The sequence below is a fragment of the Zalophus californianus genome, chromosome 2 (genome assembly GCF_009762305.2).
Source record: "Zalophus californianus isolate mZalCal1 chromosome 2, mZalCal1.pri.v2, whole genome shotgun sequence".
Taxonomy (NCBI): domain Eukaryota; kingdom Metazoa; phylum Chordata; class Mammalia; order Carnivora; family Otariidae; genus Zalophus; species Zalophus californianus.
The window spans coordinates 182,093,773-182,119,923 of NC_045596.1; the positions used below are offsets into that span (position 1 = coordinate 182,093,773).

The 26,151-nt window shown below is 40.7% G+C and overlaps 1 protein-coding gene across 2 annotated transcripts in view; it reads right to left on the minus strand.

Moving 5' to 3' along the window:
* MTMR7 (myotubularin related protein 7) overlaps positions 1-26,151 on the minus strand; it is a 113,408-nt gene that overhangs the window by 56,314 nt on the left and 30,943 nt on the right. For both annotated transcript variants that reach the window (XM_027600686.2, XM_027600687.2), the window contains exons 2-3: positions 7,605-7,727; positions 6,157-6,319 (exon numbers count right to left, since the gene is read on the minus strand). In XM_027600686.2, coding sequence (XP_027456487.1) covers positions 6,157-6,319; positions 7,605-7,727 — 286 coding nt within the window. The remainder of the gene's footprint in view (positions 1-6,156; positions 6,320-7,604; positions 7,728-26,151) is intronic.

Here is a 26,151-nt window from a genome sequence, read left to right on the forward strand (position 1 = left end):
CTTTATGTACCACCCTTTCTGCTTGTGAGGCCAGGGCCAACAGCCTTCCCCATTTAGAGCTAGGATTTGATTTTCCTGCTCTGATCTTGTTATGTTGAAGGAAGCAATTACGCCAGTGCTGTTCAACAAAAATATAAGCAAGCCACATGTGTCACTGAAAAGGTCCTTGTAGCCACATTAAAAAACTAAAAACAATGAAATTAATTTTACTAATATATTTTCTTAGAAAGCCAATATATCCAATTATCATTTCAACATATGTATCATATAAAACTTTTTAATATTTGATGTATCTTATTTCATAATGTCTCTGAAATTCCACCTGTATTTCACACTTGACAGCACATCCTCACTCATTCTGCCTACATTTCAGGTGCCCACAAGCCACATGAAGCCATACTGGACAGTGCAGGCCACCATATTGGATAGTGCAGATCCAAGCACCTCCGGTAAAGATAAATCATGGCTGATTCTCACTGAACACGTGTTTCATTCCAGATTCTGTTCTTCGTAAATGTATTAACCCATGATGGGCCTCATTTTACAGATGAGAAATCTGAGGCAAAGGTAGGTTAAGGAATATCGCCAGGGCCACATGGCCAGTAAGTGGGGAGTCTGGATTTAAATCAGGCAATCTGGCTATAGAGTACATGCTTCTAATCACACGCATTGCCCGTCTAAGGCAGATCCTTCTCCCCAGATGGACCACTTTGTGTCTTCTCCTTCCTTGTTCCATCCCCTGAATCATCTTCTTTTTCTCCAGTAGGTTTCTTTCTCCTCAATTTTCTTAGGTCCCCCCATTTATTCCTTAATCTGTTGATGACATTCAGATGTGGTTAATTTAATGGCTCTTCCACAAGTGTCTGGAGGCCCAAGAAAGGATCTCACCACCAGCAAAAGGCCACAGAAACACACAGGCAGCCTGAGAGCTAACCTCAGTTTCAGGCTTGTTGTGATTACCATGGAAATAACTCATCCACAAGGAGGAAGAAAAATAAGGATATTTTAAAGACCCGACTTTTTCATTAGACTTGCATTCTTTCTTGTAAAGAAGCAAAAGTAAGTTTATCAGTTAGATAAACTATGTTCTATTTCAGTTTCTCCTGATATACTTCTAAACTTCAAGCTTTAAGACACTGACAATTTCAAACAATAAGAAAGCACACACCCACAGGTGTCTGTACACACAAACGAAGTAGATGCTCTCAGTAGGAACTGTCTCTTGTGATCTTGGCTACTGGAGCAGGAAGACTACGAAATTGAGATCCTGTTCTGGGAACCATCAGCTGGACACTGACACATCTTTTCCATTTCTCAGTACCATTTCATGACTCAGGCCTCTGATATCATAACGTTAACCGCAAATGCAATTTGGTTAAGAGGCCAAAAGAATCTCTTGCGAAAGCCTCAGTTCCCTTAGTGAAAGAAGAGCTTATGAGCACGGGGTTAATAATGGACGTTAAGTTCCCTTTGTCAAGCAGTTACAACTAGATTTAAAGGTAGAAGGAGAAAACCATTCTAGGACTATGGATAGTTTTCTTTGTATGGGCTCACGCCTGCTGTCATTGGGAGGAGGCAAGCACACAGAACAGAAATTAAAGCAAGAACAGTTTATAGCAGATATCAAGACCATTCTTGAACTGGGAGGCATTAGGATTGGTTGCCACTAAGACTGTGAAATGTTTTCTTCAGGTTATTTTTAAGCAAAAGGGTGATCAACCATAGCTCTAGCCCAATTTAACTAAAATTCTACACAAGGGCAAAGAAACCCACATTTTTGTCAGCCAAAACTCGATCTTATTAACATAGGCAAGCTTCTTACCCAAAGGCCAGCCCAGGGGAAGCCTTCAGTGAATGACTGCCTACTCTGAGAAATTAAAAAGTACCATTAACACAGATGTAAATTTTACTGAATATTTCCCGTTCACAGTGTTCTGTTCTTCTCACCTCCATCTCTTGCAAAATATGTAGCAGAATTCTTAGTAATCACAAGGAGGTGAGTTAAAAACACCACCAAAAGTAGGGCTAGAGAAATCTCTAGTCTTTATAGAATCTGAATGGAGAACACGTCTGCTTCAGAAAGGTCAGATCCCTGATTCCTCACCCTCATCTCTTAAAACAGACATGTTAAATACTCCACCGGCTTCTCACCCCACGGAGTCTGAGCCATCACACCCAACATCAAATGTCTTTTGCTATTAGTGACAGCAGGGTTCAAGAGGAGGTGCACCAAAAGGCTCTCCTCCAGAGCTCTTCCCATAAGAAGCAAATACCCCACATGCCTTTGCACTGTGGGAGTAAGCTGAATGTGCACCTCCAATCTAAAAAAAAAAAGGTTTTTCAGAAAAAGTTATGCAGAAATCATTCTAGTATTTACTTTATTTACCTATTTAAATCTTATAATTGCCAAGCAAAGGCAGACTTGAAGGTTTTTCTATCCAGAAAGAAAAAGAACTATTTCTAAAATACTGCATTAAATTAAGAATGGATAGCATTTAAAAAAAAAAAAAAAAAGAATGGATAGCATTTTGGGGACGTTTCTAGCCAAATCGGTGTTTCAGAACTCAGGAGATGGCCTGAGAGATGCATGTGTTGACTGACTTGGCGTTCCTTGAGCACCACCGTTCATCTGGACTCCTTAACACAAGGAAGCCCTCAGCACTGCGATGGGTTCCGTACCTATTGCTCTCATCAAAGCCTTGGCTCTTGGGCAATCCCACTTCCTACTCCCTGGGTGGGTATTTATGCCATCAAGCGGTAATTTTCAACTTGGAACCACCCAGCCTCCAAATGGCCCCGTCTCTACGCCCCCACCCCTTCTCTCCCATAAAAAAGGAAAGGGTGTTCACACCACCAGATAAGGCAGCTGTGGGTAAGACAAAGCAATTGGAGAAAAAAGAAAAACAACCTGGTTTGTTTCCCAGGTATCAGGCTAACTGGTTATGAAAACAGAATATTTTGGGGAAAAAAATAGGGTAGGAATTACCGAGATAGACTAATTGGGAGAAACAAAAGGTAACAATATTATAATAAAAAAAATACTTTAAAAAGAAAAAGAAAACTTGCAATGACCAATGTAAAACCTGAATAATACAGTTATGTTACTGATTGTTTCCCTTCTGCAAATTTTTTAAAACTCCAAAGGAAAGATCAAACACAAATGGGCATTCGCTGAATGAAGAGGTGGGTCTAGGAAGGGAAAAGTGACCGGCAGTCATCAGGGGGACACACATATGTGGGGTTTATTAGAACCAAAAGTAACAATTGAAAGCTCAGCTGCTCCCAACCTTCTGCTTAATTCAGGCAACCCAAAATAAGCGGGGCTGAAAAACCAGTGAAACAAGGTTGAGAAGACAGCACAGTTATTACTGCACTTTGCAGATTTAGAATAAAAATAAGGAGACGTCTGCTGTCTATTTTCAACAAGTAAGTGTTTGAATGAAACACCAGGGCTGTGGAAGCTAACCGTTAATGGAAAAGGACTTCTGGACTCAGAGATTAGTATGGTCAATAAAAAGCAAATTACCACTGCAGACACTGCGTAAGCAGCTGTGACAGACAAGGACGTCAAAAGGGAAATTAAGCCCCACCCCCCCAAAAAGTGAAACTGAGCAAATGAGATGATGTCAATCACAAGATTTTTAAAATCATAATATGTGTGCAGAAGAACTGGGGACTAAGAAGAACTGAAAAAAAAAAAAAAACTATCGTTTAGAAAAAAAATGGGAAAATAAACAAAGATGGTTTAAATGTTCAAGGGCCCAGGAACACTACAGAGGGAAAGATAATTGATAGAAAAATAAACAGCAGAAGCCAAATCAGAGGGAGGAGAATGCACATGGGAAAAATGGAAGCTCTCTGAGAAATAGGGGTCTTTTCATCAGAAAAATGTATATCCTTACTAGTACACTGGATCTATTTCTCACTGGGTCCAAAGTTTTACTTTAACCTAAATTATTCTTTATTAAGAATTAAAGAGCTTACTGACTTTGGCTACTTTAATTTTTCATTCTTACCGATCTGAATTCACACAAAAGACCAACCAATAAAATCTCGCTAAATGTTTTAGTAGTTTGATGTACCTTTATCCTAGAAATCCTAATTCGGTGGAGAGAGAATCTCAAGCGTTCTGAAAATCTCCTTCATAGGACTTGACTTAAATGGACTCCCAAGCATTTCTTCTTTTGTAAAAAAAATAAAATAAAATAAGAAAATTTGTCCTCTACAGGACCTTGAAGCTTAGCTATCAGGGTAGCTGAAAATAGGTGATTCGTGTTGGTGACTAACCAGAACCACCACAGAGATCTATATCGTGCTAACACACACACGCGCGCGCACGCGCGCCCCTACTCTGATAGACCCAGAGGAGGGGGAAGGTATATTTTGTAAAAGATCTTCAGATGGCTCTGATAAGCCATCCCTATTCCCAGCTGGGACCCCCTCCACCTTTCTCTACCTCCACCCAGATTCAAAAACCTGCTTCCAAGGTTGTAGGCTGTAACAGATCCTAATTTTAGCATTGTTTCTAACATTAAACTGTGAAACTGTCTGGGTTCCATTTCATCTTCCCACACTTATTAAAGTACTGTGTTTTATGTAAACTGACATTTCTGATTCCAGGGTTTCAAAATGCTGGTGGCTTTCTTAAAATCTTCTAAGGTAGTAAGTTTAATTCAATTCATTACTATGATTTCTTTTTTTGCTCTCTGGCTATGTCTAATACCTACCTCCCAAATGTCACCTTTAAGAAAAAGTGGGAGTTTTATAAAAAGTGAGGAACACAGAGATTTTCCTCCATGGGGACCCTTGCAATGACTGTCTGCACCAGCCACAGCCCTCACGTTCACTGTGATCTGCCCTTCCAGCCACTCAGCTCTTTCCCAGTTCTCTGGGCTATTCCTAAATCCTATTAGTCAGGTCAGAGCACATTTATTACGCAGCCCAGCCATTAATCAGTGATACAGAAATTGCTGATACACAGTTCTCCTCGCATTCCCTGCTGCACGCAACCTAACACACATCTTCCCAGAACTTCTGTTCCAATTATAGTGCACCCTCTAAATAAAGTTCAACTGCTTTTCTGGCTAACTCTGCATTTCTTTGCAACACACGGAAATGAAAAAGCCTCCACCAGCTGCTTTGAAAGGGGAGCAAAGTCAAGTCAAAACTATCAGGTTTTGACAGCTCCCTGCACCATTTTCAAGAAATAACTTGAGGTCTTCGCTCTCTGGAGATGATACGGTCACACAATAAGAAATGGAGGACCCAGCCAAGCCCCTTGCAGACGTTACAACCAAATTTCTTGTCCTGAATCAAAAAGCATTTAGCACAGTAACTAAAAAAGATATATTCCATCTCCCTTGTCAGTGATTTCGGTATAACACTACCATGGAGATTACTCTTATATAAAAGATTTATTTTTATGGAATTCTCCCCAGAAACTCAGATGTCTATTTTTTTTTTTTAAGCAAAAGGACACCGCAACCCATACAAGCCACATAGAGAGACAAGAAACGCTTCTCTAGAAGTGCCCAGGAAGCCATAAATCGGAAGACCCCAAGCCGAGGGATAGAACAGGAGAGAAACTGACAGCATCTATTTTTCCAATCAACAAAACATTCTTCCCACGACACTTAAGAAGGTTTTGTTTAGGAGAACCAACAGATCCACACTGTGAATACAACTGATGCTAACAAACGTCTAGTTATACCAACCTTGGGAAACCTCTATCACCATCACAAAGCCATAAAAAACCCAAGAGGGGGAAGTGCCCTTAAGCTGTTTGATATTAATATTCTCCACACAAAACAATTTGTCAGTTTTATCTTAGGCTCCAAGCAAGGTGGCTCAATAATCATAGTATGGGAAGGGCATGATTTTAATACGATTTCACTCCAAAAGGAACAGCTATAAACCCTCCCCTCCCCACCCAAGACAAAGTGAATACTAAGAAAAATGAAAGAGGATCGTATAGTAAACAACTCAGGGAGAGCCCCTAAAAGGCAATGAATCATTCAGAATTCTTGGCCTCATTGGAGGATTTGGGAAAACATATAGTTCCTAAAACACCATAATTCTTAAGCTATGCATATTTCTTGAACACGATTTGTGAACCTCAGGGTGCGATGTCCGCAATGCTGAGTTCCTCCACCCTACCTGGCCTCGCAAGGCGTATCAGAGAGATGTACACATCATGGCAGTCTCGTTCCTGGGGGATGATGAGCTGTAACAGCTGGAAGTTCTTGCAGCGAATAAGCAGAGGGCTCCCGGTAGCGGTTGTTGCCTGTTTTTCAATGGTGGAAATCTGACTGTGAAGAATCTACAACCAAAAGTCATGTGGAGAAGCTAAGCACTGATAACCGATAAATGAGACGAGCACAACCCAGATCTCCGAAGGAACACGGACAAGAAACACTCCCCCCGTCTTTGGCTAGCTCAACGCCTGCACTCAGACAACAAGAACCAATGTTCCCGGGAAAGAGCCATCTAAGTTTGTCATTTTATTTTTCATTACCAAGTCTTCTGATATCCAGGCTAATTATTTAGAGCCAACTATTCAGCATACAATTCTGTACAAGTCCAGGTAAGGGAACATTTTGGTAGTCAAATGGTGAACACACTTAATAGCTAAGATTAAATAAGGTCATGAGAAGTTAGTGAAATAAACCTCGCAATCAACAAAAGTTAGAGACGGTTCCGCTGGGAGGTGCCACCATGCTCCTTAATTCCACATGGGATGCTCAAGTTCAATAGCAACTTGAGATTGTTGTTTTCTAAGCTGCTGGTGGTCAGGCAGGCTGGAGAAGAGATTTATGTTAAAGAAAATCAGGCTGAAGTGCATCTCTCTGGTGCTTCAGTGTGTGGCGGGGGGTAGGTTTCGGCTTAGTCAATGGGAACATTTGTTATCTTTTGTTATGTGGGTATAGTTGACACACACTGTTACATCAGTTTCAGGTATACAATATACATTATGCGATGCTCCCAAGTGTAGTCACCATCTGTCACTATTTCTCTCCACCCAGTAATGCCCACCACCTTCCGCTGAAAATGTAACAATGTCCACAGAATACAGAAAAGGGAAAAATCTACAATTCAGGGATTCTGGTTCGAGTCAGAGTGTCGGGGGTTGGGTGGCTATATAAAATAAGATGTATCCAATGGTCTCATTACTAAGTAGCAGAAATATCTGACATTGGGACTCTTCCCTAGCTTTTCTTTCCTTCGTTGTCAAATTATCAGAAAAGCGAAGACAACATAATAAAATAACTAAATGGTCTGCATTATTGGATCCTACAAATACAATGTATTGCAAATAAGGCACTAGCTAAGTGCTCTATCTGGCACTGATGTTCTCGGATCTCTACTTGACAGCTGTGACATGAAGCACTTATATTTCTGGCTATTTCTAGGCTGTCTTTGATGATGTTTAAATAATCAGTGCTTAAAATGAATAAGTAAATCAAATGGATTTGACTCTGTGCAAAACAAGGCGAAGCTGATCCTCCAAAAACAGTCCTCTGAACACCCAAATATCAAAAGCCCAACCAAAACTTGTTACTTAAAACGACAGAAAATGTATAAAGCCAAAAATAAAGAATGCATACCCATGTTTCTTTTCTTGTGTCAGCTGCGTTTTCCACAAATATGACATGAGTTGCCGTCAAATACAAAGTACCTAGGGCTGCTTTTTTAGAAGATATTCGATCTACCAAGCAGACATTTTCGACCTAGAGAAATCAGTTGGACAGAGTTATCATAAAGCAAAAGACCATTCATAAAAATAAATAGTAAGTAGGTAATCTTAGATTTAATCCAAAACATATATAATTTTGAGGATTCTCCCAATAATAAAACCCAAAACTCATCCTCTTAATTAGATCTCAGTATGTGACTCTGTAGATCAAAAGATAAAAATTCACCAATTGCTTAAAATATCATTTTAAATGTACCACAAAAGCTTTATAGACCCTATTCTTTAAGAATACCCTCTTTGTATTTTAAATAAGTCAGCATTTTTATTTCACTATAACTATATAATTCTAATTGAAGGCAGGAAGTGTATTCATCCACACTCTGAGTTTTTACAATAACCATGTATGAATTATGTCTATTAAAAGAACAATAATATATTTCTCTATGTATTTCTTGGTAGTACAAACAGCCTCAATGCAGTCTGCTTCCACATAAACTAGCAGGAAATATATGAGAGCAGAAAGTATCAGAGAAATGTTCTGCATGTTTACAAGGAAACCTACCAAATTAAGATGCTCACATTCATTTATAATAAAATCTCTTTAATAAGTGAAATTTTCACCACTGACCTTGGAATGGTTGAGAGAGATCTCTGGCAACAATTTTCATCAAGCACACCTCCCTTATAAGCAGAGCAGTTTCAAGGATATGTGGATTGGCATCATTCCAATATGAAATATAATGGACATTCTAAGATAATCTCTTCAGGGCAAGTGGAAACTGAGGGAACTATGACTCTAACAAGGCAGGGCCACCACAATGACCAGAGGAACACTCCTATAATGATGGTGGGCTTGGCACTGCTACTTACTACAGCTGAGGATCAACCATCTAGACAGACAGACACTGGCTCAACCCTCACCCCTCAAGTCAAGATGGCTACCTGCTTCCATGAGGAAGCTTCAGGGACTAGTGAGTCACATTTGCTCCAGTCTTCGGTCTAATATGGAAGCTGTGGCCCTGACGTATTTGGAGAGCACAGGGCATCCCCCCTGCTCCAGGGAAAACCTTGGAGGAGAGCAGACCTAATGAGTACCCCTCAGGACACCAAGGTCAAACAACACTCAAGACATTATGTTGCCTTTGTCTTCTCTGAGCCCTAGAACCAAAGCAGCCTTCTGAGAAGAGCACTGGACGGTCCCATCCCCCTTCTGCCCAATTTTCAAGGATCTGATGAGGTAAATTAAAAATGTGGTATTTAAAATATGTGTTTATTCATACGACTTAGTCTGAGATAGTTACATAATTCCTGAGGCCCTGTGAATGTCTACCTAAAAGATGCTCATTCAACAGGAGGGTCTTAACCTATTAGCTCATAGTTTTAAAAAGTATTTCCTTCGTTATAGATATGTTCCTTTCATATCATTATTCACCATTGCGTCTCTTGTAAATGGCCTTCATGTCACTGGTTTACTTTCCTACTAGGTGATCATTTCTTATGTACTCATAAGAACTTTCTATCTGTAAGGAGAAGAGCCTATGGCCGTGTTTTATAATTTCTTCTTTACCAAACTCTTTTACTGCCTCTACTAATTTTTTTCAGTGAGGTCTCTTGGATGCTCTGATAGGAATATTATCTGTAATAATCTGTTTCTTCTTTTCCAGTATTCATACATCTTTTCCTCTCCTTGTTTACTGGCAGATTGCTGTGAATACCAGCAACAGCATTCATGCACATTTTCATTTGTTTCCTTTTTTAATAACATCTTTATTGAGATATCCACCCAAAGTGTGCTACTCAGTGGTTTTTAGCATATCCACAGCGTTGTGCATACCATCCTCATGCATCCATCAGCACAATCAATTTTAAAACATCTTCTTCGCCCCACAAAGAAGCCCTGTACCCATTAGCATTCACTCTTCACTTCTTCCCCAACCACCTCAGCACCAGGCAACCATCAGTGTACTTCTTCTCAGTGGATTTGCCTATTCTGGACATTTCATATAAAGGGGCTCCTACAATATGTCGTACTTTGTGACTGGCTTCCTTCATTCAGCCTCATGTTTTCAACCCATGTTTCAATCCAAGTTGATCCATTTGTAGAATGTGTCACTACTTCATTGCCTTGTATTGCCAATAATATTCCATTATAAAGATACAGATATATCACATTTTATGTATCCATTTGTCAGTGGATGGACATTCGGGTTGTTTCTACTTTTTTTATTTTATTATGTTACGTTAATCACCATACATTACCTTAGTTTTTGATATACTGTTCCATGATTCATTGTTTGCGTATAACACCCAGTGCTCCACGCAGAATGTGCCCTCCTTAATACCCATCACCAGGCTAACCCATCCCCCCACCCCCTCCCCTTTAGAACCCTCAGTTTGTTTCTCAGAGTCCATAGTCTCTCATGGTTCGTTCCCCCCTCCGATTTCCCCCCGTTCATTCTTCCCCTCCTGCTATCTTCTTCTTTTTTTTTTTAACATATAATGTATGATTTGTTTCAGAGGTACAGATCTGTGATTCAACAATCTTACACAATTCACAGCGCTCACCATAGCACATCCCCTCCCCAATGTCTATCACCCAGCCACCCCATCCCTCCCACCCCCCACCACTCCAGCAACCCTCAGTTTGTTTCCTGAGATTAAGAATTTTGGCTATTATGAATAATGCTGCTATGAACGTTCTTGTGCAAGCTGTTGTGAGGACATTAGTTTTCATTTCTCTTGGGTATATACACATACAACACACCTACATCCAGGAATGGAAATGGTGTGTCATATGCTAACTCTGTTTAAAATTGTAAGGAACTTCCACATTATTTTCCAAAGCAGTTGTACCATTTTAGAATCCTACTACCAATGTATGAGGTTCTAATTTTTCCACATCTTTGATAACACTTTTTATGCTCTCTCTGATTACAGCCATCCTAGTAGGTGTAAGATAGTATCTCACTATGATTTTGATTTCAATTTCTCCAATGATTAATGATGTTGAGCATCTTTTCATGTGTACCTCTATTTTTAATGGGAACACTTCCAATATTTCACCATTGAGTTTGATGTTGATGCTTTTTTGTTATCATATTGTGGAAGTGACCTATTCTTCATTCACTAAGAATTTTGATTTTTAAAAATCAGGAATGAACACTGTGTTTTTTAAAATATGTATTTGGATGAATATTTGCTTTTTTACTTTAGTCCTATATTACAATAGCAACAGATTTCTTAATCTTTAAACAAGTCTTGGATTCTCAGGATTGGTGTTTTAATATTTCTTATATTTTACCAGCTATAACTGTTTTGTTTTTGCATCTATGCTTTTAAGAGAGACTGACATGTACCAGCCTATTTGTTCTACTTTTATCAGGCGAATTCATCACGATTATGATGACATTCATTAATTAGAAAGATTTCATCATACACATTTTTTGAAACAAAAATATACAAAAAAGGTACTTCTTTATACAGAATTAATTCTTTAATAATTCTTTCCATTTCTTAAGTGGTTATATATCCACTCAATGTTACCATTTTTTAAAAAGATTTTCTCTTTCTTTAAAGATTTTATTTATTTGACAGAGACAGACAGCGAAAGAGGGAACACAAGCAGGGTGAGTGAGAGAGGGAGAAGCAGGCTTCCTGCCAAGCAGGGAGCCCAATGCGGGGCTCGATCCCAGGAGCCTGGGATCATGACCTGAGCCAAAGGCAGATGCTTAATGACTGAGCCACCCAGGTGCCCCTAAAGATTTTATTTTTTTAAGTAATCTTTACACCCAACGTGGGGCTTCCCAACCCCAATTTCAAGCGTCACACACTTCACCGACTGAGCCAGCCAGCTTCCCTTCAATGTTACCATTTTTTACTAAATCTCATTTTGACATCTATTGTCTTTACAAATTATCTTCTAATCGCTGGTTTTCAAATTCTTAGACACATTTAATTCCTATCTGTAGATGAATCCCTCCCCCTTCAACCCTTCTCTCATTCCTAAATTGTGAACTACGTTTTAACTTTCTTGTCATTAGATAAGCAAAGGGTTTTCTTCAAAGTAACAAGTCTTGGATCTACAAATTTAATAATTTTTCTCTTTTCTAATTATTTAATTTCTGCTCCTTTGTTAATAATATTTCAGCTTTCCGTGGTATATCATGTGGCTTTGTTTCTTTGTTCATTTCTGAACTCTCAGGTTTGAGTCAGCTCATTCATTGTCATTCTTTTTGTTTAATAACAAGTCTTAAAAGTCCAATCATTTTCCTCCAAGTAAATCTTTGGCTGCACCTTATGGGTTTTATTTGCAGTATTCTTCTTCTTCCTTTCTAGAAGAGTCTATAACTGCATTTTTTTTATTGCTTCTTTGACCCAGGAGTATTTAAGGAGAATATTTTTCAATTCCCACATGATCAGATTATTTTATTTAAACTTTTGTCATTAAATGTTCTATTCTGAACTAACAACAAGAAAGGTCTTACGGAAGAGAGTTGTGGGAGAAGAAAAGCAAGGGGATATATTATTTTTGGAACATTTCTATGGGAAAATACTGATTTGCATGCTAAACTACCTAAATTAAGTAGAGGTTCAGGGGTGATACACTAGTTAACAGCATCTAAAAATGGAATGTAAATGATTTTCCCTGCCCTTAGGACTAAGGAGACAAAACTTTATTGGGATAATCAGATTGAACATAAGGTAATATTTTGAGACAAACATAATTTAGTATAGATTATTCTCTCCATAGAAGTGAAGGAAGCTATACCACTCAGATTATTTTTAGAAAGGCTTAGTGAAACAGAACGAGGTTCGCAGATGGTGGTAGATTAGAATACTTAATGAGATTTTTTTTCTGTGTCTTTTTGTTAACTTTGGCCGCTGTTGCAGGAAAATTACATTTCAAAATTTGGCAATAGTTCTTATAGGTCCCATTGCTGTTAAAAGTAATTTTGAAGTAGAGGGAGAAAAAAAGAAATAAAAAAACAATGAGGGAAACAAGAAGAGCACAATTTCCCAGTGATCTGTAACAACAAAATAAATGAGTAGTAAAAATTAAAATTCAATTGTCTGAGAAGTTCTGTGACGATAGGGAGCACTGCTCAGAGGCCACCACGTGGTTTACACTAAGATAGCCAGATCATTCTTGACTATGACTCTAGAGTCAGTCAACTGTAGATAAAATGAAACAAATCTCAAGAGTTTGGGCACCATCTTGACGACCCTCTGGCTCAATAACTCTGCCTCATTGTTCAGTAACTTAATTCTATCTTATTTAGACATATAATAAGCTATATGGTAATAAGGCCTATTTCATGCCTGGAGAGACAGGACTCAGGAAACTACCAGCTTCTCTAGACAACGTTATTATGATTCATTTGTGCGTTCCCAGGAACACCATGCTTAAGACACACCAGGTATTCATACTCTGCGAATAGCAGTTCATCTATGCAAAAACATTTTACAGCATATCATTAATTCTTGACTGTGCCTTTTTCATATTCTGACATTTCTGAAAATGGAATTCGTCTTACAGTTTATGTGTAAGAAGCCGTTATGTCATGTAATTGGCAGTGCTTCTGTCTTTCTTTGTGGGATATAAGATCTTGGTGCATCTTACCATCATTGATGTCTTAGATTTGCTGAAATGCAGTTAAATTTGTAGTCAGTGGCACAAAAATTATATTTGAAATCATGAGACCCAAAGAGGTTACCCAGCGAGAACATGGAGAGTGAGAAGAAATCCAACCTTTAAAGAACAATAGAAGAAGAGGAATCAGAAAAGCGAACTAGAAAGGAATCCAGCTGGAGGAGAACCATCAGGAGAGCATGCTGTCAAGGAACCATGTGCAGAGGAAATGGTTTAAGAGAAAGGAAGTGTCCGTTCCCAATGCTGCTGAGAAATCAAGTCAGGCAATAATGGCAAAGTGCCCACTGGATTCAGTGACACGGAAGATACTGGTGACCTTAGCAGGAGTGGTCCTGGGAGCACAGGGATCAATCAGGAAGAGGAGGAATGAGCTCCACAGGAGCTGAGAAAGTAGAGACTCTTCTCTCTGTCAAAGTTAAGGGTGGAACCGGGCAGAAGCCAGAGTGGGAAAGCCTGAGCACTGAAACTCCATCCTGGAGCCGCGGAAGACCAAAGGATAGGAGGAGCCTTCCAGAAACAACTGGCTTGTCAAGACATGTTAAAAAAAGAATCCTATTATGCTGCCAATGAGGCAGCATCTGGAACTGTGACACAGAAAATACAACAACTCCCATTAGGAGGAACTCGTGAGAAATACATTTTAAAGGATCAGAAAAAGGAGATGAGGTTTGCTGGGCAAGGACTTATTTCTCTTGTTAATACCGAAGTCTTCCCCAATCCTTGAAAGCTTTCTCCCTGGCCTTAAAAACTGGTCTTTTTGAGGCACCTGGGTGGCTCAGTCGGTTAAGCAGCTGCCTTTGGCTCAGGTCATGGGATCAAGGCCCATGTTGGGCTCCCTGCTCAGTGGGGAGCCTGCTTCTCCCTCTCCCTCTGTCTGCCTCTCTGCCCACTTGTGCTCTCTCTGTCAAATAAATAAATAAAATCTGTAAAAAAAAAAAAAACACTCGTCTTTTTTTAAAAGATTATGAAATGCGTACTTATTTACATAATGTTTAAAGTTTCAGAAATATAGAAAGAAGGAAAGAAAATTACCCCTAGTCCCACAATCCAAACATAAGCACTTTTAATTTTTTGGTGTATTTTAGAAGATATTTCTATTTAAGCATTATCTGATTAGGTAATGAAGTGCCAGAACCAGAAGAAATCATTCCAGGGATGGGCAGGAAAAGACTTTTGCTTTACTGAGCCTCCCCTTTGCCCCAAATCTTCAGGACGGTTGTTATCCACCATGATGTGCTGATGGGTTGGACAGGGACAGTGTAACTAGGTAAGAGGCACGTTTTACTTCTCCACAGCTGTGTCACGGAACACAGACACATGAGTGGGGGTGGGTGGTGGACGATCTCTAACCTGATCACCTCAGTGGGAGCAGAAGATTATGCCAGAGAGGGCTGTGGAAACGCAAACCTCCATGGGAACTGGCAGGAATTCCAGGCAGTGTTTAGGATTTCCAAAGGGAAAGGAATGGGAGTGTTCAAAATAGCCTTCCCAATAGTTCATAGATCAGGCCAATCTCAGCTGTCATTTGGTTTATGTCAAAATTACCAAAATAATAATAAAAATAATAACAAATATTTTTAGAGTACTTACTCTATGCCATGAACTGTGCCGTCACTTTGCATGAGTGACCTCAGTTAATCTCCATAATAACCCCATGAGTTAGGTCCTTACATAATCCCCAGTTCGCAGTTCCTGGGGACAAGTTTCCCCAGGCCACTCAGGCAGTGTGGCGAGGCTCAGCCTGGAGCTAGGGTCTGCCTAACTCAGAGCCCAAGTTCATCAGGCACCGAGGCTGTGGGCACAGGTGAATGCCTCTGAGGTCATTTTAGTCCTGTTCGTCAACATCAATATGTGTGGAATAATCGATAAACAATTCTTTTAACCAGTTTTATACAGGAAAATTAGTATTTGAAAATTGAATGCTTGCAGACAAAATTATACGATAAAACCACATTCACAAACCACTATCAGCATATTCTTTGAGATTAACTCAAAGACAGAAAGCCTGGGCATGGAATACAAGAGCCCAAATACTGGCAAGAGGGGATGCTCAGCGTTCTCAGAATAAAAGAGAGACCACCAAACATCCAATTCCATTCAACAAAATGCCCGTGCAAAGCACCATGTTACGTCCAAATAAGAACAAAAGGGTGAATAACAGTGAACCTTTGTTTATCCTCAAGAATCTTACAGACTCAATGGAAGAGCCTGTGCCCCAGGTTAATGGCCCTTTCATTCCCATCCCTGCTCTGCTGGCTTTAGATTGAGGAGGAAAAAAGGTTTCATCAGCTTTTCTAGGCCAAGGCTGAAAAGCTTCAGTGAAAACCCTGAGCCCTGCCACGTCACCGCCAGGTCTGAAACAGGACACCCAGCTGCAGAACACAAGCCCTGCCCCATCCTTCCCTCGCCACCTGGGAATCAGGGGGACCTTGGAAATCACTGAGACACAGAGCCTCTCTTCAGCAACTCTCCATCACAACACCTTATAATTTCAGTCTTAATAGAATATGAGCCTTGACCTTCTACTCTGTAGGTCGAATATTGGATTGTGGAACATTCTGGATTCCAGAATCATACCAGACTCTCTACAAAGGTAAAGCTGCTCTTCAGGACAGCAGTCTGCAGTGCGGGCTAGGATTACCTTCTACCGAAAAAGACAGAAGAGAGGCAAATGTCACTGGCCACCAGCTTTGCTTGGACCAAAGACCAAGTCCTCAATACCATATAAATTAGGCTGAAGGTCACTGCCAATCATCTGGGAGAAGGGATCCAGAGGTTGCTGAACAGGGAGAAATCAAAATGCCTGCAGTAGCCAAAACCTAGGACAAGTTTATGTTCTAATCTAAGAAAAGCAGCTAGATAAATAGTTTGTCGTGCTAAATTTGGTATCATGACATTTTCTAATTCTACCAACACGAAAAGTAAAGTATTTGCGAGTCAGGAGGCCTGGGCTCTGGTGCTGGTTCTGGTTTTGGAACTGAACTGTGGGGCCCTGGGCAGTTTACTCACTATCTCCCGTTCCCACTTCTATAAAGGACCTAAAGGATATTTAGTGTCTTTCTCCACCCTACAAGGCTGCAGTTAGAACTCAGTGGTACTGGTCCTTTACAGAGAGGCCAGAAAGCACACGCAACAGTAACTGTGAAAATACAAACCATAAGGACTCCCTGTTCACTTCTCCAGAAATTCAGCCACTCGGTAACATCGTTGGCCAACAGAACTCCTGGGGAAAGGAAGCACCAGAGTCTGCACCCACATCCAGCATCCAGGGCCCAAAGGAGAGAGATGAACAGGGCAAGCCTACTAGCCTGGGGGAGAAGCCGCCTGAGCAGAGAATGGCTCTTCCCCAGTCTCCAGGCTCCCTTTCCCTTTCCTCTTTCTGGAGTCTGAGGACTTGGCTTCCTGTGAATCCTGGAGGACTTGGTAAGACTTCCTGGGTTATTTCTACCTCTGATAATTAAGTATCATGTGGTTTTCAGTCTGAATTAATAAAGTATCTTACTGTAATATTTAAAAGAAAGTACTCTGGTTGCCTTTCTATAACAGATGACACCAGACTGCATCTTTGTTTGAGTATTATATTTAATCTTAATGCTCATAAAATTCTTTAAGATAAAATGAAAGAAATCATATACAACATATGTGTATGTCATTTCCAAAAACATAATATTTTAAAATCTATCAATCTAGCCACCCACTTTTCTACAGTCTTTAACGGTGATATTCAGGCTATACAGCATACAGACCAATCTGGCTTCTAACTGCCCACCCATCACATTCCCACATCACCGGTCAGAAAGTGGCTAGGTGACAAGGGGGGACGTGAGCAGACACCAAACTTGAGGCCGTTACAATAATGAAAAGCTAAAAGTCAAGGCAGACTTCATTTTTCCTAAAGGGTTCTTCCGTTATAAGCAGAACACGTCAGATGAGCCACAAAATGTGAGGATGGATGACACAAAAATGTGCATGATTACTTCAGTTTGAAATACACAATCGTTAATGTAGGTCTATGACACTGTACAGTAATTAGCACAGTGATTAGGAGAAGTGGTGCATGTCCCAAAGCTGGGACATGGAAGCTCCAGGGTTGGGGAGCCATCCCTGGGCATCCACGGGCCTGGGTATGGAGGCCGCGCTGGCTTGAAGCCGCACCCACTCCCTCACTCCCCCGCTAGCTAACTGCTGAGAATCACAATCAGGCCAATCCAGGACTACTTTTCCAGAAAAGCCAATGGTAAAGAAGGAAGCACCATTATGGCAGATTCCTTTCAACTTCTCCCTTTTGAGCAGAGGGATAACAAAGGAAGGGTAACAAGAACAGCAACACTATGATTTACCGAGCAACTAGCAAGTGCCAGGTATTGTACTAAGTATGGTCCATACACTATTTCTAACCCTAGCTGAAAGGTACACGTGATTATCCCATTTTACAAATGATAAAACAGAAGTGCATGAAGAGTAAACCAACTGCCCATGGACTCACAGCTAGAGAGTGGCAGACCCAGATTTAAACCAGAAGTATCTGATGCCCACATCCATTTTCCCAAGCCCCTCCTGTGCTCTACCTCTGCAGTCCAGAACTACTATTGTAAATAAGGAAAGGCATCATGGCTGAAAGCCTATCTTCTATTTTCCCTAAAATTTCAATTAGAGAGTTACATAGTTAACAAGTACAAAGCTCTGGCTAAAGCTAAGGCATTGCTAATTCACTACAGCGTAGTTTGGTTGGCCAGTGAACCCTATTCACTCCCTCTTGTCTGGAGGAGCCAACTCCCATGGTACGGCAGTCATTACAGCCTGGAGAGCCTCGTTCCCCAAATGGTCCCAGGACTAGCTGGACAGTCTTGAAATGAGTATTGGCATGTTTTACCTCCTAGGGTGTACTGCCATCATGCAGCAGCATCAGGAGAACCATTTAAGAAATCAAGTTCCACTTCTAGACAGCCATGCATTAATTATAGAAACAACTACCCTATTAGAAATTCTGAATGGTTTTATTTATGGCAGGTGTCCCTGTGTTGCTAAGTAAGATGTTTTAAGTTTGAAGCCAGAGGTCCAGGATAATGAATGATCCCACCTATAAGTAAGTGCTTGTGTGAGAGGGAAAAAAAAGCGTGTATCTCGGTGGTTATTAATAATAAACAGTAATGGATAAACAAATCCATTGAGAGAGACTTCAGAGATTTAATCCTTGCTCCCACTTAATGCTCACCTCATGTCCGCGACTTCATTTTCCCCTGTGGAAGTAGTGGGAGCGACAGAATATACAAGGAAGGTGGGCTATATGATTATTGTTGCAAAGTTATCTCGACGAAGAAGAAAAAGTGAAGCAATAAAACATTCCTCAGTCTGTTTCGAATCTCTTTAGAAGAGCATTTGATTTTTCCAACTTAAAAAGAAGCACTTCTAATACCGTATTGTCTATTTGAACGTTGCTCAGAGAATAGATCTTAAAACTTCTCCCCACAAGAAAAAAAATTCGCAACGATATGAGGGTATGGATGTTAACTAGACCTATTGTGGTGATCATTTTACAACAGGAACATACATCAAGTCATTATGTTGTATATCTGAAGCTAACACAATGTTACATGTCAATTATGTCTCAATAAAACTGGAAAAATAAAATCATATTGTAAAATGTTACATAATAAACGTGGCTGCATAAAAAATTGAAAACAAAAAGCACTTTTTTTCCTACTGACATACAGTTGTTTAAACAAATAATAAGGGGTAGTCATGAGGCTTCAGGAGTTTTCTTATCTAGACATTTGATAGAATAATCAGGAACACTAATCCTTCTCCCAAAAGGCAGATTTAATCTGTTTAAAACTATAAAACCAACGCAAGTCTTTTCCCAGGACCATTTTATTCAGAGGTCAGATATTGGAGAAGAACTAAGGGCAAAAATCACAAAGCATAGTCCAAGAAAATATATGACATGCAACCAGAAGAAATACTTGGACATTCTGCCCTTCATAAAACCCCTATCTTTGATATAACAGAGACAAATGCTGGTGGGATACACACATTGAGACTGTATAAAAATAATCCTCTTTCCACGCTGCCTAAACATGTGTCCTGCTGTGAAACTGAATTGTTTTTGAAAACAGAGTTAATATAGTCGGATATAATACAAAGCAAGGTACCTATGACAGAACCCCATGAAAATTAGCCAGCTGCCATCCATCAGCTTTTAATTAAGCCCTTTTAATTTGTTAATTAATGTTATTGATTGGTTGAGTGGCTACTCTGTACCAAGTACCCAGACTATTCATCAAAAGGCTCCTAACTAGTAACACTGCTTGCAGATTATCTGACTCCACCTCTGTGAGGAGTTTTCCAGGAGCAAGAGAGAAAAATCTCAACATCATATTGCTTAAGCCAAAAGGGATCTTACTGAAGTATGCATCCATAAACATAGGTGGTGGGGCTGGCTTCAGACTGGCCAGAGGTTCAAAACCCCCAGCTGCTCGCCCTCATCTCTCTGTGTTCCCCCTCCGCTGGCTCTTGGCTCTCTGCTTATGGCAGCTCTGGCAGCCCAGCCACACCTTCCACCATTCCCATGGCCGGTGAAGAAAAGCACCAAAGGCCCAAGCAAACACTCAGTGCCTTTCACTGGGTCACATGCTTATCCTCAAACCAGCGATGACTTGATGATGGCCAGACTTGAGGTGCAAGACCCACCACAAACACAGGGACTGAGAACTGAACAGGCATGCCCCCGAGAGGGAGTGGTGAGAACGGATGGTGACCAGCCGAGGCCAGTGCACGCCCACCACACGAACTATTCCCAGGGCTGTCGCCCAAGCCCAAGCACAGGGCTGTCGTCCCACCACACACTCCTGTCACGTCACTCCATATTCAAAGCCCCAGGGGCTCCCTGCTGCTGCTGGGCTTTCCACAACCTGTCCCCCCTACCTTTTCAGGAGGTTCCCTTCTCCATACCCCAAACCACTGCCAGTATCCTATGCCAGATGCCACTGATTATTCTCTGAAGATACACTGATCTACCGGAGTCCATGCATGTGAAGATAATCCTTTACCCCATGTCTTCCTCTATCGCCTAGCTGGTGGGGCTCTCATCTTCACTCTTACTTCCCCAGGCACCAACTCCTCTCTGGACAGAACTAGTTTCAACGAGCTTTTTTTTTTTTTTTTTAAGATTTTATTTATTTTATTTGAGAGAGAGAATGAGAGAGAGCACATGAGAGGGGGGAGGGTCAGAGGGAGCAGCAGACTCCCCGCTGAGCAGGGAGCCCGATGCGGGACTCGATCCCGGGACTCCAGGATCATGACCTGAGCCGAAGGCAGTCGCTTCACCAACTGAGCCACCCAGGTGCCCTAGTTTCAATCAGCTTAACTGAAGTAAGAGGGTTCAAATTTGGAAAGACGAAAACCCAGTTTGAAATGGACTCGTAATCCAAGGGGTTGAGACAGATCCATGGGTAGATATTGAGAGAAAAGTTCATCCCAGTAACCTTGATCTAATTTTCAAAAGGGGGAAAAGATAGATGTGTCTACCCAGACTATTTTGTTATGGTAGTTGCACAAAAGGACACTGAAAAGGAATAAAGATTCTGGAATCATATTCACATTAGAAGGATATTTATTTGGTGTGTCAGCTTCCAAAGTGAAGTATCTACATATTTCCCCAATTTGCTGGAAAATTTAAGTCCTTTCTCCACATGGGAAATTGGGTACTTGATAGACCTATTTCTACAGATTTTTAGGCCATCTACAAATCTCTGAATAATTCCAACAAATACTGTTATACTCTGGGGAAAACATAAGCTTTGCAAAATTTGCTTTTAAAAGATTTAAAAAATCAGTCAAATTTCCTCTATAGATAAGGATATTTTTACCCAGCTTAGGTCAAGGTAAAGGAAACATCTTGATGATTTCAGATAGCCTTGAATGCCTATAAATTGGCAGGTTGTTGAGCTCCATCTACCTATACAATTGTTAAAACAGTAGATTTGGCTGAAATTTAACTAAGCTTAAAAAAAAAATTCCCCGAGAGGGATAATAAAGCTAAAATAGTTAGAGACATGGAGCCATAGCTCCTTAGCTGCTAGGAATTCTTGGAAAAAGCGGAGACAAGAAAAGGGGAGACCATTTTTGCTCAGGGGAAACTACAAACATTATGCCAGCCAAGTCTCATAAATAAAAAGTCAGGCACTTGAGAGTTTTGTACAGGGTCCATATAATTTATTTTGGTAGGATGACCCTGGATGTGTAGGCTTAAAAGAACATGTGCTGTTGAATAAGAGGACAGTCCCAGGATTTATTTCAACACCACCTTAAAATAACCTCCACCAAAAATACCATTTTCAACAAACTCAAATAAGAGAAAAAGAGGAAGAAAGATGTTACGGGGAAAGTAAATGGAGAACAGATGCTAGGCCCATTGTATCTCAAAGAATAAATGTATGGAGTGATCTATTAAATATCATTGGTTTAAAAACAATAATCATGTTAAAAAAATAAAATAAAACAGTCTCAGGAGACTGAGTCCTTGCCATGAAGCTCTACAGAAAGTCAAGGGCTTATTTTGATGGTGATTTTCTTCCAAAAGTATTTCCAAAATTCTAAAATGCTTCTGAAGTTGACGTATTTTTGACAAAGGCACTATTAGAAAAGCATAGACTGTCTACTTATATAGCTCTATGGGAAAACATTTTTCCAAGGGCAAGTTGTGCCAGTTGGAACTTAATGCTGGTCCAAAGAGAGGAGACAGCCAGTCATGGAGAGAACCAAGTCATACACACCCCTCCCACCATATTCTGGCAAGTATCAGGGCCAGAGGACAGAAGGGTACAGCCGTCGACCCAGGGCAAGGCCATGTTCCAGCTCATTTACACATTCCCATGCCTCACCCAGGGCTCCCAGCCCCCAATGACAGACCCATAATCCACGCCACATTCTTCTCCTTCTCCTCCCTCTGGAGGCCATCACTGCCATTCTGAAAAATAAGGATAAAGCAGAATGCTTTGCAGACACCAAGATGCGGTGGCTTCTTCTGGGCCCAAGAAGAAAGGCTGCACTGCTCTCCTATCACAATGAGCTGAGGCTACCAAGGACAGTGAGGACCCACTCACCCAGCACAGCGTGACCCCTCCAGCTGGACACCCAAGACCTGCCTCTGTAAGCCCACCTTCCCTTGACCACTCCACAGCACAGCGACCACCCTCTACCCTGTGGATGGCTGGGACCCCTCTGGTCATTGCTATTTACTTCACATTTACCCCATGCTGCCTGCTCTTTTCACCGGACAACTGGCATTGTTTCTGCAAATATATAGCCTCAAGGCAGGCATGGATTCTTTCATTCCCACTATCCTCTGCGGCACCATGAGCAACGCTAGGTCCACACTTACATTAGAACTGTGGGGAGAAAGAAGGAGGCACAGTCTGCAGCTTATTGGCTTCCTGAAATGAGAGACCACAGAAGTGATCTCAGAGCAACATCACAACCCATGATTGTAGGACCCGAAGGGCAGGCACTGTGCCCTTTTCACCTTTCCATCCTGAATCCGAGCACGGGTATGTGCTAACATATTTTCCAGTGAATCAAAATTAACATTATCATAAAAACGAAGTATGTGAGGGCTTGCTTGTAGGTAGAATCCGGCAAGATTAACTAGGAATGTTTTATTACTGATTTTGAATGTTCAGACAAGAAGGTAAGAAATGTTCAAGCGTGGAAGATGTTGCAAGCACAAAACAAGAAACAGAGATGGGGAAAAAAAAAAAAAACCTTCACTTGTGAAAGGGAAAACTAAGTGCCATGCAAACAACTTAGAACTAAGACTTTTGACTTTTTTCCACAGCTGGGAGATGGTATGCAGCTGTTGTTGAGAAATCAGTTTTTAAAAGCTGCTGTGAACACAAGCCCACAGGTAAAAATAAAAGCTACACCATTAAACTAGATTTGAGATTTTTTTTTTTTAAGTCCACTAGTCGTGACACAGGGTGAAGGTTACCCCATTGGTGAAGAATCTGAGAAGTTTCAAGAAAGGTAGTTTGCCTCTGCTTTAGGTCATAAGTTCCCTATGTGACTACTGTATATGAATACATAGCTCTTCATAACATCCTTCTTTGTCAAGTTAAGACTAATCAAGACACCAGTGTCCTGTCAGTTTGCGGGTACGCTGCGGAGCTGAGCTTCCAGTTACTGTGCAAGATGTTTTTTTCATGCTGTCATTTGTAATAAGCTTTGTGAAAATCCATGGGATTACAGCTTTGGTTACACTGTTAAGTTTAAAACCTGATTTTCCTTGCAAAACTAAAATCTGTGAGGTTGGTACCAAGTCCGGGTACATTTTTTACTGGAAGCCATTCTTCTATTTTCTTGTAAATTACTTTTGAATTAACCAAATATTAGCATAATTGTGTAAACAAATAAGAATAAAAATGGTAAGGAACAAGGCTGTTGAAAGGTAGTGAAGCTTGGACACAAGATCACATTAAGCTATTCCCTTCATGCATTCATTCATTAAATGATTATTCATTGTGCATCTCTACTCTGTGCCAGGCACAGAGCGCTCTGGGCACTGGGGATACAGCAGTCACAAGACAAAGGCACTGCGCACATGGAGCTTGCATTCAGCTTGGGAATGAGTGGGCAGGAAACAGGTAATAAGCAAAATAAATACACATATGCATGCCAGAGGATGCTAGGGAGGAGAGTCAAACAGGGTAAGCAGGTGGGTGTAGAGAGGCACCAGCAAGTCCACTAAAGTCCCCTCGAATCAAATGATTGGCTATTTCAGTCGAGAACCTAAGTAAGAGAGCCGGCTGTAAGGAAATCTGGAGAAAGAACATTCCAGGCAAAAGGAACCACAAGTGAAGGCCCTGAGTTGGAACAGCTTGGACATGCTCAAGGGTCTACAAGGAGTTGATGTCTGGACCAGAGTCTGTGAGGGGCGAAGAGCAGGAGAGGAGGAGCCACCCCAAGTGGCCAGAGTGATCTGTGGCATCTTCCAGGACAATGTGGGGACTCTGGCTTTCACTCTGAGTGAAGTGGGAAACAACCAGGGGGTTTCCAGGGGAAGGGTAACAGGATTTGGCAAATCTAAAAAAATGGAAGATTTTCTAAGGTCTTGCTTACAGTGATTATATGACTATAAACATGTGTTTAAAGAATATGGCAATATTTTTCAATTTAATTCTTTCCTACAATGTAAGTTCCATGAAACTAGGGACCCTGTCTTTCCAGTTCACCAGTAGATCTCCAGGGGCCTAAAACAGTACCTGGCCTCCAGGAAGCACTCGAGAAATATTTGATGAAGGTACATGTGAACGATTAAATGCATGAATAGGGTCTTTGAATCTATCCACTTAACTCAAGAAGGCAGAATCCCTTTCTTCAACCTCCACTCCCCAAACTGGCTGAACAGTTCACTTCGACATGTAAGTACTGTGTAAATGCACCTGGAATGTTCTAAATGACTTTTATGTTGCTACATTGCCCTAGGGGATGACATTTTCTTTCATAGCTTGGCAATAAATTTATTTCTCCGGGAATCTGTGATAAGCAGTGTTTTAACAAATGAAAAAAGAGAAAAGTAAACACACAATTTTTATAAAGTTGTCATAGCCTGCCACAAAACTTTAAGTGGGGGTTATTTTTAAACTATTTTAAATGGCTGTGGGAGGAAGGGTTGGGTTTATATCCTGGGAAGTACTTTTACTCCCAAAGGCTTCAACTTAGCTGTCCACAAGGGGAAAGGGCACTAAAAAAAAAAAAAAAAAAAAATAGTTTAGACTGTTCCTGGCCTAAGAAATATGGTACAAAATGAGCTGCTTGGACTCTGAGTGCAACACAAGAATACAAAACTGAACCATCACACGGGACAAAGTCATGGAATCCTGAGCGTTTGGTCAAATGGTTTAATTTCATGCATACTTCACAGCTTGTCCCGTTCAGAAAAGCCAATAAAAATAAGCTTTAAGTAAGGATGAGAAAAATATATGTACATCTGCTCTGTGAAAACAAACATTCCAGACACTGTTTTTCTGGTGGGGATAGGACAGAAGTGATAACCAAACAGAATGAGTTAATGATGAAAGTTCAAGGACAAATACTGAAATTTACTAATCACTAAATAAAGCAGACACATATACAACGTGACAGTTTCAGGTCTGTCATTCCTCACAAGATTTCCAAAGTTTCAAGGCATATAATGCCTCCATTATATCCCTTTTGAAAACTTTAATGTTATCATGTTACTTTCGTCCACAAAAATCAAAGTGTGTCTCTCTGCATGCAGACACTGGAAAACATCGCAGGGAGATGTCACTGAGGCCTTTTCTAGAGGAACATCGGCCACTGCAGAGGCTTCCTGAACAAAACTCGACATCTTCCCTAAAACCCATGCTGATCCACATTCATCCGTGTTGGATAAATCAATGTTTTTATGAAAGAAAAATATGCTCTCAAATATGGGTGTGAAGTTGAGTAGGGTTAGAGGAAGGCAGCCTTTCCAGAGTGCCTTCAGAGGAAACAACGTCGCCCATTGTACAGCGGGGAAGTGAATGAGTCAAACGAAATGCTTGGATTAAGAAAATGTTTTCTGTTATCAAATTTCATAGTTTTTTCAGCATACAAACCTGTGGCCACCTCTTTGTGCAATAAAGATGATAATAAAAATAACAAAGCAGCTGTAATGTGCTGAATGCCAAGTTTTTATGTGCTTTAAATGTATTCTCCGGTTGGGTCTCCTAACTGGGTATAGATGAGGACAGCAAGGCTTTGAGAGGCCTCAGGTGACTCATTCAAGATCCTGTCTCTACTACAATAA